Genomic DNA, 16,186 nt, shown 5'->3' on the forward strand with positions numbered 1-16,186 from the left:
TTTATACCTGCTTTTAAATTATAGCGCACGTAGTAAGGTTGGCCCATGATAAGTCAGTCATTTTGAGTCCTTGATACACAGGGAGTTTCTCAAGAAAATAATAATGGCTACACCGTATCTCTACTCTGGATAGATTAGACAAATTTGATCAAGCTATAACTGAAGACAATTGTTGAACATTAAGAGAAGTGTTTCTTCTTTATCAAGAAGATATTAGCAGGAGATTTTAGAATACTTTTCTCCTACTCATTACCAACTCCAGTAGATAATGTCAATCCACTGGTCAGATGACAAAAAACATGACTCTGTAAACCCTGGCCTTGGAAAAAATGAAAATTCTGAAATCTCTCTTTTCTTTGCTTCTTTCACGTCAGGGTGAAAATGGAAGTAACTGGTATAGAGGAATAGAGGGCTCTGTGATAATAAAGCCAAAATAGAGAAACACAGGAAGCTTAAACATGTAAATTAATGTATAGTTGAAATAGCAAAGAAGCAGAGTCAAAATTAGTGACAGCGGCCCAGATTCAAATGTGGCAGATATAATGCAAACCTAGAGAGGTAGAGATCTGAATGGTGCAGTGAAAGCCATGGAATAGACAACAGAAAAAATCCAAGAGGGGAATGTCACTTCAATTCTATTTCTAGGGACATTGTAATTTTTGCTATAATTGGAAAATGTTGGAATATGAATTTTAATAGTGATGAATTAAATATTATAGAAACCAGAAACCTAGAGCTTATTGTTTTGCTTACTCAAAAACAGAGAAAAATAGGAGTATCCCCCATATTTTGAAGTTTGAAAAAAAAAATGAAACTATGCCTTGGATACAGAAAGGAATTAAAAAAGAAAATGATATATTTTAAGTTAAATCATATTACTGAATTATTTCGATTTCAGAATTTCAAACTATATATTTGTTGCCTTTATTTCCATATCCTATGTAACTTTTTAAAATGATTTTATTTATTTATTCATGAGAGACACAGAGAGAGAGAGAGAGAGAGAGAGGCAGAGACACAGGCAGAGGGAGAAGCAGGCTCCCTGTAGGGAGCCCGATGTGGGACTCTATCCCAGATCCCAGGATCACACCCTGGGCCAAAGGCAGATGCTCAACTGCTGAGCCACCCAGGCATCCCATATCCTATATAAATCTTAATTAAATCATTACTATATTATAGGGTGTGCAAAAGTACCTATGTAACTAATGAGGTAAGCATAAGTAGAAATTTATTTTAAAATAAATATTATTTGATAAATATAATTAGTAGATAAATATTAATAGTATTTACTTAATAGAACTTTCATGTAAGGTATATAGCACAATATTTGACGCATGATAAGTTTGACATCATTTTGTAGTCTTTTTTCTTTCAAAATATATGTTATACATTACTCAGCATAATATGAGTATATATAACAGTCCAATGTATTACAATGTTTTGTATTTATGCAATGTACATATTATTTAGTAGCTCACTTATTCACTCACTAACATATCTCGAACATTTTCACAATTCTCCAAGGAAGACATACAGACGGCCAACAGATGCAGGAAAAGATGTTTGTCATCACTTACAAGCAGGGAAATACAAACTAAAACCACAATGAGATACCACCTCACGCCTGTCACAATGGGTAAGATCAACAACACAAGAAACAACAAATGTTGGCAAAGATGTGGAGAAAAAGGAACCTTCTTGCACTGTTGGTGGGAATGCAAACTGGCACAGCCACTCTGGAAAACAGTACGGAGATTCCCCCAAAAGTTAAAAATAGAACTACCCCACAGTCCAGCAATACTACTACTGAGTATTTACCCAAAGCATATGAAAATGCTATTTCAAAAGAACACATGCTCCCCTTTGTTTGTATAGCAGCATTATTTACAGAAGCCTAGTTATGGAACCAGCCCAAGTGTCCATCAATTGATGAATGGATAAAGAGGGTGGGGTATACACACACACACAGACACACAATGGAATATTATTCAACCATAAAAAATAATGAAACTTTGCCATTTGCAAGGGCATGGTGGAGCTGGAGAGGATAATGCTAACCAAAATAAGTCAGTCAGAGAAAGACAAATATCATATGATTTCACTTATATGTGGAATTTAATAAACAAAACAAATGAGCAAAGGTGAAAAAGAGAGAGAGAGAAAAACCAAGAAATAGATTCCTTAACAGATTTTATTTTTGTATTTGAGAGACAGAGAGGAGAGCAAGGGAGAGAGAGAGAGAGAGAGTATGAGCAGGGGTGGGGGCAGAAGGAGAGGGAGAAGCAGGCTCCCTGCTAACCAGAACCCAATGTGAGGCTCGATCCCAGGACCCTGGGATCATGACCTGAGCTGAAGACAGATGCTGAACTGACTGAACCACACAGATGCTCCAAGAAATACATTCTTAATTACAGACAACAAACTGACGGTTCCCAGAGGAGAGGGGGGAGGATGGGTCAAAATAGGTGATGGGGATTTTAAGGACGGCACTTATCACGATGAACACAGGACGATATATGGAGTTGTTGAATTACTATCTTGTACACCTGACTACTATAACACTGTACATTAACTAACTGGAAGTAAAATAAAAATTTAAATAAATACATACATAAAATATACATGTTGGCCCCCTCAAAAAAACAGCTCAAAGACAATAGACAAAAATTGTAATAAAAGAAAATCAAGACTGTAACACTAAAAATAGTAATTTAACCCTAAAAACATTTACAAATAATAAATAAAAATTGAAGAGGCTTAGGATAATCGCTACAGGCACAGTAAAGAAGGAGCCCATAGAAGGAAAATAGCAAGTCAACAGAAAATGTCCTTCTGAAACCAAGCACTCAGAAATGGAAGAAAAAAGTCCTGTAAGGGTTACAGAGAAAATTTTTTCTGAAATGAAGGAATAAATGAGTCTGCATTTGAAAGGGGGCAACCACATTTCATTTTGACCTCAGAATGATGGACATCAACACATAGACAGCTTAAGTTAATAAGCTTTCTAGAAGAATTCTTCAAGAACTGGCAGGAACTAGGCACCAGATGTGTTCATTGCCCCTGACTTATCACTTCTTTCAGGCTTTTGGTGAACAGACAACTAGTCTGTGTTTTTGAAGGAGGAAAAGATACTGTGTTTCCAGTGATCATTTCAATTCAAAATTAAGATTATAGCATTTTCTTTGTTTTTCTATCTGTACCTCTTTCCTCTTTTGTTGAAAATGTTGGTTCCCGAAAACATGAATATAAATATTTATTTGCTTTCCCCCGTATTTGCAAACAATGGTTTCAAAATAACAGCCTCAATATAATAAGACGGCCTAATGAAAATCTGAAATGAATTAAAGGTTTAAATATAACACCTAAAACCATAAAATTTCTAAACGAAAACAGGGGAAAATCTGCCAATCTTCCTTGGCAATCATTTTTTTAAAAAATAAGATACCGAAATACAGTCAACAAAAGCTAAATAAACAAGTGGGATTATATCAAACTAAAAAGCTTGAAAATGCAAACTATGAAATGGGAAAAAATATTTGGAAATTATGTATCTGACAAGGGGTTAATATTCAAAATATACGAGGAACTCGCACAACTTGGTAGCAAAAAATCAAATAACCCTATTAATATGGGCAACGGACCTAAATAGACAGTTTTCCAACAAAAAGACATACAAATCACCAACAAATAGATGAAAAGATGCTTCACATGGCTAATCATCAAGAAATGCAAATAAAAACCACAATAAAATATCATCTCACACTAACTAGTTAGGACAGCTGTTATCAAAAAGCCAAATGATAACAAGTGTCCATGAGGATGTAGAGAAAGAAGAACCCTTTTATAAAGGTGTTGATGGGAATGGAAATTGGTGTGGTCACTATGAAAAACAGTGTGGAGATTCCACGAAAAATTAAAAATAGAAATACCATACGACCCAGTCATTCCATTTCTAGGAGAGTGGTATTTCTTTTTTATCTGAAAAAAAAATGAAAACACTAATTTGAAAGGATATATGCAAACATGTTCACTGCAGCCAAGACATGAAACAATATAAATGCTCATTGATGGATAAGTGGATAAAGAACATGTAATGGTATATTACTTGGTCATAAAAAGAAATCCTGCCAATAGCAACAACATGGATAAACCCAGAGAAAGACAAATACTGTGTGGTATCCTTTATATGTGGATTAAATGTGGAATATTAAAAAAAAAAAGGGATTTCACAGAAACAGAGAATAGAGTCGCGGTTGATAGGTGCTAAGGGGAAATAGGGAGTTGTCGATCAAAGGGTACAAATTTTCAGTTACAAGATGAATAAGTTCTGAGGACCTAATGGACAGCAGGGTGACTATAGTTAACAATACTTTATGACAGACTCAAAATCTGCTGAGAGTAAAAGTGTTCTCACCACACACACACACACACACACACACACACACACACAGAGTTAACTACATGAAGTGATGGATGTGTTAATGACCTTGATCTCGGCAATCATATCAAAATGTACGTCAAATCATCACATTTTACACTTTATTTTTTTTTCTTTTTTCTTTTTACATTTTACACTTTAAATACATGCAAATGTTTGCCAATTTTTCCTCAATCAAGCCAACAGGAAAAAAAGACTTGAACTTGTTGATGTTCAACTTTCTTGGCAATTCTTTTGGTGCTTAGAGTACCTCCACTAGGGATGTACCATCAAAATATTCCAAGTTCAGTGGAGATAATTCTTTCATTTTGGACGGTCGAATCACTAACTTCATCTACAGTTAGGATAATTTATTGCCTTGTTTTCAGTTTTGATGAATTTTTTCCTCTGGTGGAACTGTTTATTAAGTGAGTCATTTACCTGATTCTAAATTGAAACCACATGAAAGGTACACTTAAACATGTCTTATCTGCATCCCTGTCACTTCCTTCCTTTCCCTCTTCAATTAAAAAAATTTTTTTAAATTAGTTTTTGGTATATCGCTATGTTTATTTTTTAAGTAAATATATTTCCCTTTTACAATTTATCACACAAAAAGTGGCATATTTTATACATTGTCTTGCAGTTTGACTTATCGATTCACTACTTAGTCTAGAGATCACTACATACATCAGTGTGTAGACTTCTATCTTATTATCTTCCCTGATGTATCTTACACTATTCCTAGGCTATGCAATATTTTTGTTAACAGCTCCCTCCTTTTTAACAACAACAACAAAAAGATTATTTATTTATTTATTCATGAGAGACAGAGAGAGAGAGAGAGAGAGAGAGAGAGGCAGAGACACAGGCAGAGGGAGAAGCAGGCTCCATGCCAGGAGCCTGACGTGGGACTTGATCCTGGAACTCCAGAATCACGCCCTGGGCTGAAGGTGGCGCTAAACCGCTGAGCCACCCGGGCTTCCCATAACAGCTCCCTAATAGACATTTAGAATATTTCCATCCTTTTGAAATTACAAAAAATGCCAAAGCATCCAGGTTTTTGAGGGATGCTCCTTATTAGATTAAAAGAATTTCCTTCCCTGTTTCGTGACAAATTTTAACAAATGCTTTTGCTTCAACGATTGAGATGATCAATAAAAGAAATCTACTTTATTAATTAAACAAGAAGACATATGAAAAAAGTGCCTAATATTAAGCCAGCTTTGCATTTCCATAATAAGGTCCTCTAGCTCTAATTACTTCCCAAAATCCCCGTCTCCGAATACCATCACACTGGGTATCAGAGCTTCAGCCTATGAATTTTAGAGGGATGCAAACATTCAGTCCATAGCATTCCACCCTTGGGCCCCTCAAATCACATCCTTACATGCAAAATATATTTATTCTATCCCCAAAGCCCCAAAAGTCTCAAGGCATTCCAGCCTCAGCTCAGTCTCAAGTCCAAAGTCTTATCTAAATATTATCTAAATCAGATGTGAGTGGAGACTCGCACCACAATCCATCCTGAGGCAAAATTCCTCTCCAGCTATGAAACTGTGAAAGAGGACAAGTTATGTGCTTCCAAAATACAAAGGGGGGACAGGCAGAGGATAGACATTGCCATTCCCAGAGGGAGAAACAGGAAATAAGGAAAGGGTGACGGGTCCCCACGTGAACACTGACAGCGTGTGATGTGTCCCCACACATTATTACTTGCTTCATCCCTCTCATCATTGGCCATAACATGGCCACTTGGCCAATCCCCAAACCCTAAAACAAGCAAAGACTTAATTCATTTCTTACCCATGGCAACCCTCTCATGTTATTTATTCTTAAAATTTTCTGTTGACTTTAAAGGATACATAATATGGTAACACACGGCGGCTTAATAGCCATCACGTTATCATAAATAAGCTTCTTAAAATGCATATCCTTTGGCCAGTACACATTTCTAAACATATCAAAGCAGAAACAAACCCAGTGAGTTGATTGCTTAATAAACAATGAAAGATTGGAAAGAAATTTCAAGGAGGGGATTGTATAATTCTAGACCTCCCACTTCCTGAGGAGATAAAATTCTCAGTAGTACCTATAAAAGCAAGGTTGGCCTTCCCATAAAATTGAAAACGATGGGCTGTGTTCAAGTTATTTAAGACAATTATATTATAAATTTTTAAATTCAATAATGATACAGCATAATCTCATTAAAAATGAAAAATCCAGGTCAAACCTTAGAACTAAAATTTACCTTTATAATTGTGAATAAAACTTAATTGTGTGGGAAAATGTATATTTATTATAGCATAAATGTGGTGCGAATTAGCAACCTTAACTTTTAAAGAAATAGGAAGAATTGAAATAGATCATGTTTTCCTCTGTTTCTGACCATCTTTTATAGAATTTCTCAGGTTGTAAATAATATGTTCGTGTCTCAAGGCAGTTACTAGACAGTGGCTACCTAGGGGCAAGATTTCTATCTGATCCACCTTTATAGTCTACACAGCCAAACCCCAGAGTTTGGCACCCAATAAATAGCTGTTGATGAATAACTGGTGCTTCCCAGAATATCCTAAACTCTCAAAAATTGAGATGTCTCATAGAGCTTGGAAGGGCACGTAAACCTCAGAATGAGTTTACACCAATTAACATAAACAAGTACTATAAGTTTTATCCATTCAAACACCACATGCAAATATTAGGTTAATGGTGCAGAGGAGCAAAACAGAAGAATAAATATTTTAACAATAAAAGACAAAGTGTGGTTTGCATCAAATTTAAACTGATGCAAAGCTTTTGTCTTGCAAAATTCATTAGCATATTCATTTCAACTACAAGTAAGTGAAAAGGCATATTCTCCAAAGGCACAAGTAACAGCAAACAGATTCCCACTGATGGTTTTTGTACTTTCAACACAGAATTGTACAAAGACCAAAAACCTAAGACAGTCAGCAAATTGAATGATTCAGGCAAAAGAATATACACAGTGCCAATTTTCTTTCAGAACCAGAGAGGAAAAAAAAAAAAAAAAAAAGAACCAGAGAGTAGAGTAAATTACAGAGGGATTTTTTTTAATTTTTTTTTTTTTACTTTTATCTGAGAATTTGGCTCTTAGAAGGTCACTTTTATCCTTGAATTGGATCCGGACTGTGTTTGCAATGCAGTTTCACCATGCTACTGGGTTGTTTTATTTTGTTTTGTTTCTCGATACTGATCAAGGATCTTGGGCTGTTCTTCCTGAAAAGGAAACTGTGATAATGAATCTGGGGAGGAAAATTTTAAGCCACAAGCCCTTGACACAACTATTTAACTCTCATTTGCTGTAATGATGTGTTACAGGCACGATCGATGCCTTTGGGGGAACATGTTACCCCCATGGAATATTGCCGGATTCATTTTGGAAAGAAGGTCAGGAAGTCTTACCCAGAGATCTTTGAAAAAGAGAAGACTGGGAGAGTGAACCAGTGACCAACCCATTACGCCTTTCAAAAGCCCACCTCCACAAGTGATTGAGTTTGCTTCTCTGGGAGAGACCCAGTACCTCCCAGGGACAATCATCTAAAGATGAATATGGAGAAAGGAAAGGAGAGTGAGAGGGGAAAAGAGAGTCCATTACTACACGTGAATTTCCTTTTTCTCTCTCCCAAGAACTGTGCAGGTCTTTACTAGAATGCTACTATGCTAACCAGAAAAGCAAGCAATAATTATTTAAATGCTTCACTTGGTTCTTGCTTAGATGTTGATTCTAGCCAGAAGCCCATGTCTGAATCTCAGAACTATTTTTTAAGCCTGAAGAATATGATTGACTTTACAGGAGAAGTAACCAACTCGACTTGAACACTGGTGTCTAACACTGGTGGCCAGCAGAGCACATAAGCGATGGTGTCCAGGATCACAACTACAATAAATTTTGGAGTAGCAAATTCCTAATGAAGCAACTTAAACAGGCCTTAGGCTCTCCCGGGTACCGAAAAAAGACTCTTTTCATCTGGAGTATGTGTCCTTAATCATAATCCAAAGACCCTAAAGTGTCTATACATAGAATTTTTATTGTCTATAAAGGACCTGGATTGAAGAAAACCAGCATCTCTATTTCCATTAACCTCCAAATGAAATTTAAAATTATCAGTGTAGGCAACAAATGTAGAAAAACAAATTAAAAATTACATATGATATTTTCCTATCAACATGACATTATGACAGACATTTCAAAATATTACTTGTGCTCATCCCTGTTATAAAATTATAGTTATTGACCTACTGCTAGATATCATTATTTAACAAACACATGAATTACTGTATCATGAATTTATGTTTCCAATACTCTGATAACTGAATTTTAATAAAATCGCCTTCCTTTGTGGTTCTGTGTAATTTATTTTAAGCACCAAAACATTATTCTGAGAAGGCACAGAGAGGCCTCGCCAGTTGCCAAAAGAGTCTTTGGCACAAAAAAAACGTTAAGAAGCTCTGCCATAGAGCATCGCTGCTTCTTCTGGGGCTGTGACACCAACAACTAGAATTCTGTTACCCTAAAGCAGTATTTTGCAAGCTGAAATTTGCACAGGCCCTTTCACAGGAAGAAAGCTATGCGGAAAGTTATGCAGGAAGAAAGTACATATAGATATAAGCCACTTTATGTCTATAGATCTAACACAGCTATGAAATTAATATGCATACATTAAATAGAAACAAAACTATGAGACAAATGAAATTTGAGCTAATTGTGTTGAATAGTGTCAACATTATTGTATGAAAAATAGAAAAATATGATGCTGAGCCACAAGTTCCTCTGTATTTAGGAAGCTTATCCTATCACGTGTCCCAGCTGAGTAAGTGGGCCACCATTTTTCTCTACTTGAATTGCCACAAAGGTGCCCTCTGCACAAGAAGCCAGTACATACTTTGGTTCTGCTATTGAAAAGAATATTTATCAAGTCTGCCTCTGTTCCTTTCTTGATGGCTGGCAAGTGCCTAAGCAATATAGCTTAGCAGCAACATAAACCATAAATAGAAATTCATTACAGGCACTAAAGTTCCATGTAAGTACTTGTTATAAGATGGTTGTCCAGGTTATTGAGATCAGGCTCATGTTAGTTTTTTTTTTTTTTTTTTTTTTTTTATCATCACTGAAATGAAAGTACGTATTTAAGAAATTGTTGTAGAGAATTCTTGGATCCTAGGAATATATCTGAGTTCCTCAGCCCCCAGATGGAAAAGTACTGTCCAACAACAAGAAAGGGATGCTAAGGATACAATTCTTGGGCACATTTAATCCATTCACCCATCCACCTTTACACAGATAAGCACAGATAAACACAGATTCCCACTCCAAATGGTGTAATAATCCATAGTCAGTAAGCTCCTGACTTTTGAAAAATATAATGAAGACAGCCAGTAGTCTATTGTTGATAGGATTAGGAAACGTCAGGAAAAAAAGGAGAGGGGACTTTATGTGATTTCAGATGTCTAGACTCCCTTTCCCCAAATCCCCCCAGTATAGTTGCCTGATGAATTAGAATCCAGGCAAAACTTCAAGACATGCTCTGATCCTCTTAGTTTCATGCTCTTGCAGAACTCACTTTCAAGCTAATAGAAATACCATGTTACAAACAGAAAACAAGGAAAAAAGAATAACTTTAGAGTTTTTGATTGGTGTGTAAGCTTTCTACACTCAGCAGATTTGGAGCATGTGGTTAGGGCACTTCTGGTACGAAGTTACCCGGGCTAATGCATCTTTTCTTAAAAGTGAATGAGAGGCATGATACATTTTCATCTGATACAGAAGAGTAAGGAGCTGGTCATCGAAGAGCGTGATGAGAAAACAGAACACTCTAAGCTTTTCGCACATTACCCCACTCTTTTGTCCCTTTAGTTCCTGATCAGAGTTTCCAGGTTATTTCACTGTGTACTGTAAGATTCTTACCCAAAAAAAGAAAAAGCTCTTGGTTGGTCAAAGAGTTTTTTTCCTTTCCTTAAAATTTAGTTTATGTTTAAATATTTATAAAATATATATGAGAAGAAAGGTGAAAACAAAAAAGTGAAAATAGAAAATGCAACCTAGAAAAATCCCGTGCTGAACTACAACATGCAAGCTACTGATGAACCTTTCCCTTTCCATATTACAACTGGGTTTCAAAATGCAGCTAATGAAACTCCAGAAGTAACAGATGTCACATAGAACCCGTTTTACGTTTACAAAGCTCTGTCACACAGTGTGATGGGGGAGTGGGTGGGTATCCTGATTAAGAGTTTACCAACTACAGAATCCTATGCTTTGGCTTGATACTGAGGACCCCCAGGCAGGAAGGTCTTAAGGAAAGGCTACTTCCTCATACCTTTTGCAGGGAGTTCTCTCCTCGGTGTCCTACCCAGGATATTTGGATAGAACAGAATGTCTGGCCACTGTATTTTTGGACTGAAGCGGACGCAAATAGCTTTCACGTATGCCAAGAATTTAAAATGACCTTTCAATTAGAGATAATTTTTAAAAAGGGATAAGAGCCAATTCACTGCTAGGTGTTAGTACTGATACAAGGCCTAGAATGATACTTTAAGTGAAACTGGTTAAGTAAATATCAAGTGCAGAAGTATGATTAGACATTGTTAATGAAAAGTGGTAAATCAGATATTAAAATTTTGAAATGAGGGGATCCCTGGGTGGCTTAGTGGTTTAGCGCCTGCCTTCGGCCCAGGGTGTGATCCTGGAGTCCCAGGATCGAGTCCCACATCGGGCTCCCAGTATGGAGCCTGCTTCTCCCTCTGCCTGTGTCTCTGCCTCTCTCTCTGTATGTCTATCATGAATAAATAAGATCTCTTTAAAAAAATTTTTTTTGAAATGACTGTAGTTCATTTATTTATTCATGCAATAAGTATTTTTTGTGCACTGGCTATACAGCAGTGAACAAAGAAAACTACTCTCCTCGGGCTTAAATTCGCTCTGCAACTGCAAAGAACATAATAAAATTAAATGAGGAAGCACAAAATACTCGAAAGAGCACAGGTCCAGGAGTCCCAAGATCAGAATCCCAATTTCATGCCTACCAATTGCTACACAGGTGATATTGGATATATCAACTTAATTTCTCTAAGCCTCAATACCATTACCTGAAGTGGCGTGTATTGCCTGCATACCTGCATACCTCATCAGTTAATTATATATAAGAACCACAAAGAAAGTATTTAAATATGCCCCCCAAACTACCAAAGGCTCTGTAATCACAGACTAGCAATACTACTGAAATGTATGAAAAACTATCCCTTGCAATGAATAAATAATTTTAGTTAATACAAACAGTCCATTGAAGGTCTGGGTGGTCAGACAGTCAAGCTCAACGCTAACTGTCAAGTACATTAACAACATGGCATGACATATATTCAAAGGTGTTGACCTTGCTCCATTTAACTGTTCCAATTTCCCCCTGGATTTCCTTTACATGTCAAATGATGTTCCCAGTCCCAAGCAATGTTCCAGCCATACGAAGAGAGCACAAGTCAAACAGACTTCCATCAAGCTTCCAAACTGAGTAACAAATACCATATGGTTCTTTACTCTTCGGTGTTTGTGTCTGCCACCCCTACTTGCATCTCAACAAATGACAAAACTTTCAAACTAGAGACAAATCTACTTAGCAAAAGACAGTAACAATTGCTGTAATTGCAACCACATTAGCGGGGCTAAGTTTTTGCTTAGGTTACTTCTGCACTTTGGATGAAAAACACTGGGCGTAAGAGGAATCAAGTGCTTAAAATACAGCTAAAATCTTAAAAACTTCAAAATCAAACTCATGAGGAAAACAAATTTTACTTGGCATAGTTTGGGTTTGCAGTTATGACAGGAATCTGTAGCACTCACCGGTGAACATCAAGCCTAAGAAACAGTTAATCCGTAGGTGCTGTGTGAAACAATGGAATTCAAACAATCTGTCTCTTTGGGGCTAGAGCAATAGAATAATTCTGCTTTCCTTCAGACACTGGCAAACATATGCTGTGATAGCGAAAAGTTAGCTTAATCCTTCCCTTCCTGGCTCAGAATGAAAATCAATACTCTGTCCTAGACTTAGGCTGTGATTTCCCTTTGTGGGTTTTCATGAGAGGGAGGAACAAGTAAGAAGGACCGTGGATGCCTTTGCACAATTTTCAATCACATAACCTTGTGTTAAGAAATAGAAGGTCAGAAATAAGGGGCGCCTGGGTGGCTCAGTGGGTTAAGTGTCTGACTCTGGCTCAGGTCATGATCTCGGGGTCCTGGGATCAAGCACCATGTGGGGCTCCATGCTCAGCCCAGAGTCTGCTTGTCCCTCTGCCCTTCCTCCCACTCGTACTCTCTCTCTCAAATAAATAAAATCCTTAGAAAAAAAAGAAAATATAAAAATTAAGACAACTGCAGGGATCCCTGGGTGGCGCAGCGGTTTGGCGCCTGCCTTTGGCCCAGGGCGCGATCCTGGAGACCCGGGATCGAATCCCACGTCGGGCTCTCGGTGCATGGAGCCTGCTTCTCCCTCTGCCTATGTCTCTGCCTCTCTCTCTCTCTCTGTGACTATCATAAATAAATAAAAATTAAAAAAAAAAAAAGACAACTGCAGAGAAAGTTCTTCTCGTGACTGGTCTCTGATTATGTTTTGCCAGCACTAACTGGATGAGAGCAGACCCCTTGGGCACTTTCCCCACAGCTCCACTCCCTCCAGCATTCTGGCTGGAAGCTTAGTGACTTTACTAAAAATCCGAGGGATATTGAGGAATACAATCCGATTGCAGAGCATATTGCCTGCCACCATCTAACTGGTCCCACCTCCACACTTCTGTCCTCCATCCTCTCTCTCCCAGCTCTTGTTCTGGAATAGCTGACAGATACCTCCATGTGTCCTCAAGCAGAGTTTCACACACACTATCTTCCTCAAGGTGTGATTGTCATTCACCAACATGTAAAATAAATTGCACAGTCAATAAAAGAGGGAGAAGATGGAAATAAGGTAAAAAGAACACACGAGAGCCTTAAAAGCAAGTGTGTGTGTGTGGGGGGGTAGTTCCCATGAAATCATTGACCTTCCATCATAGAACTGAGATCCCTCCCACAAGGCATCAGTAACAAAACACATAACTTCACCTACTTGCTCATTTAGCCGTCTCAAAGTAAGCAACTTAAAACTTCAAAGCAGAAGCACAAACTTTCAGAGGTCAGCCACCATAAAGTCAGCACCGTGGTACTGGGGCAAGCTGTATGCCTCAGAAATGTTGAATGGCACTGATACATTTTCATTTCTTACCCTTTTCCCTGTCTGGACAGCTGAGCAGATGGCATCGTAAGTTTAGGAAAAGAACTCTCAGGTTTGCCAGGTAAGAGAGTGCAGCTTTGCCTGGGTGGCCAGTGAGTGATTGTGAATTAAAGACCATTGGCTGCCACACTTGAAAATCCATCCACCTGTTGTTTCTACAGACATTAAAAGGCACGAGTGTTCAGCACCCTCAGACATACTTGCGTTCCTGTGATTTTGGTCCCCTGGGAGAGAAGCATCCGTGGTCCAGGCTGGAATGTGTTGACTGGGATGTGTAGCCGATGTCGCGGTGCTCTTGTTACAGACTGGATTTGTAAGAATAATCTCAGACACTGGGACTTCACCATCGGTGACCAAAGGCTCACTCCCGTTAGATTTAAAATAGGCTTTTTTTAATGTTCCTGAAAGAGAGAGAGAGAAAAAAAAAAAGAAGATATTTTGATACATTACTTAGAAGTATTTATTTTAAAAAACATATTAAGCAAACTCTAGAGCCACTTTCCCAAGTCTCATTCTATCCAGGCAAATGCAAAGAGGAAGATGATGGCTAGCAAAACTTCCCACTTTGTTGGTACAACCAAGAGAGTGTCTCCTCTACCACTAGCAACCTAAACCCTGTGAAGAACTACTGCTTTCTCAAAAGCTCCAGGTCGAGAAACTGAGTCTCCCACCAAGGTGCCCCCGTGCCCACAGAATTTAGGGCAATTTCACCTCACCTGAGACTCACAGCAAATAAATGAAATGTGACTCTTATAGTGTTTCCTTACAGTGAATTTCTCAATTTCATCCATCATTTTATGCTACTTAGTACCCAGGACACACGCTCTTCGTATCTCTACATCTGCCACCAAAGGACAAGAGTGCCTGCCTAGCTTCAGCCTTCTTTTCTCCACGTTTTTCAAATTTCAGTGACCCATGTGCAACAGGTAACTAAAAATAATAGGGCTCATATATTCACCAAGACTATACCATAAAAACCCCCAAAATGTAAAACTCTAATTCTAGAAAAACTAAGCAAAAGAACTCAATTGTCTTCATCTTCAACCAGAAACCATAAATGCAATGATAAGATAGAGCCATTAACCGAAGATTACCAACTGGTCACTTTTCTCAAGGTATTCATTCATTGACAAAATAGTCAAACCTAAGATTATGGGAAATCACCTGGCTTTGGCTTTAGGCAGAAACTCCTGAAAACTTTGAAAGAGATCATGTATTTTTAACTTAGTAAAAATAGACAACTGACTGTTTCCATAATACAGCACTATAATCGAGTATGTCACTAAAATAAACAAATGTGATATTGATTCATTATAGAAACACCCAAGGGAGGGTTTTTTTTTCCTAAAGGAATGTACAATGAATGCTCTCATTGGCTCTCACTTCTCCAAACAGTCCACGGACCATTAAAAATAAAAGAAATATAAATAAAATGTTTAATATCAGTCTATGGAAAAAATTTCTCTACATGTGCTTGACACTTGGAAAACATTAACTACAAATCAAAATAGAAAAGCAGCTGTTTTCTAGCTAACTGAGGTCAACAGTTTCATCTGCTGAAGGATTCTAAATAAAACACTGGAGCATAAAATCTCAGTCGTGACCATGTGGTGCAGGTAACACACTCTCCAAACTGTCTGTGTGATTACGGGTAAATATTAAAGGTAGTAAGTGAAAGGAAAGACCTCATTTAATTGTTTTTGATTTTCAAACTGATGCACGGTCTATCCTAGATCAAAAACAGAGACAACTCTGTAATATGTATTTCATTCATACAAACCGTGTATGAATCATTAGATACAATTTTATTTTCATCCATTTAGTAGTTGCTCTCATTGTTATTTTTTCTGGCAGAAAGAGATTTTTCACAATAACATGTTAATTCCCCTAATGCGGCTGTGATGAACTTATAAAGCCTGTAAAAGGTGATTTATTTATTACACTAACCTCTGAGTCAGCATCCAGCGCTGTCAACATAACTTTTAGCACACGCCAACTCCTCGCAGATACATGATTCTTTATTCACTTAAACAGAGTTCCTTTCCATATAATTCACTTAAAAAGAGCTCCTTTCCATATAAAGTATTTCAACAGTTGTTCTTAGCATCTTGTTTGTAACGATCAACCTATTAATCACCTTTCCTTTACCTTTCTCATCTAACCACAGGGGCAAAAGTGTTGATAGCATCTCTTCACTCCAAGAAGTCCTTTGGAACACTGCCTTTCGTAGGAAACACTGACTTTCGTAGGACAACTTTCTAAAAAAAATTCAGCTTCCTTGCTCTTAAATTCCACATATCAAACCAAGCTGGCAGAAAAGAATGAAAGGCAAAGGTAATACATGATATACGGTAGTTAATGTAGTTAATGTCCATAAAGTCTATTTTTAAGAGACAGACCGGGATGCCTGGATGGCTCAGCAGTTGAGTGTCTGCCTTTGGCTCAGGGCATGACCCCAGGGTCCTGGGATCGAGTCCTACATAGGGCTTCCTGT

General features: G+C 37.6%; 1 protein-coding gene across 6 annotated transcripts in view; it reads right to left on the reverse strand.

Annotated features, from left to right (window-relative positions):
• The window catches only part of CORIN (corin, serine peptidase), a 237,266-nt gene that overhangs the window by 166,584 nt on the left and 54,496 nt on the right, over nt 1-16,186 (reverse strand). For all 6 annotated transcript variants that reach the window (XM_072774965.1, XM_072774964.1, XM_072774961.1 and 3 more), the window contains exon 3: nt 13,893-14,093. In XM_072774965.1, coding sequence (XP_072631066.1) covers nt 13,893-14,093 — 201 coding nt within the window. The remainder of the gene's footprint in view (nt 1-13,892; nt 14,094-16,186) is intronic.

This window comes from Canis lupus, chromosome 14 (assembly GCF_048164855.1).
Source record: "Canis lupus baileyi chromosome 14, mCanLup2.hap1, whole genome shotgun sequence".
NCBI classification, from domain to species: Eukaryota; Metazoa; Chordata; class Mammalia; order Carnivora; family Canidae; genus Canis; species Canis lupus.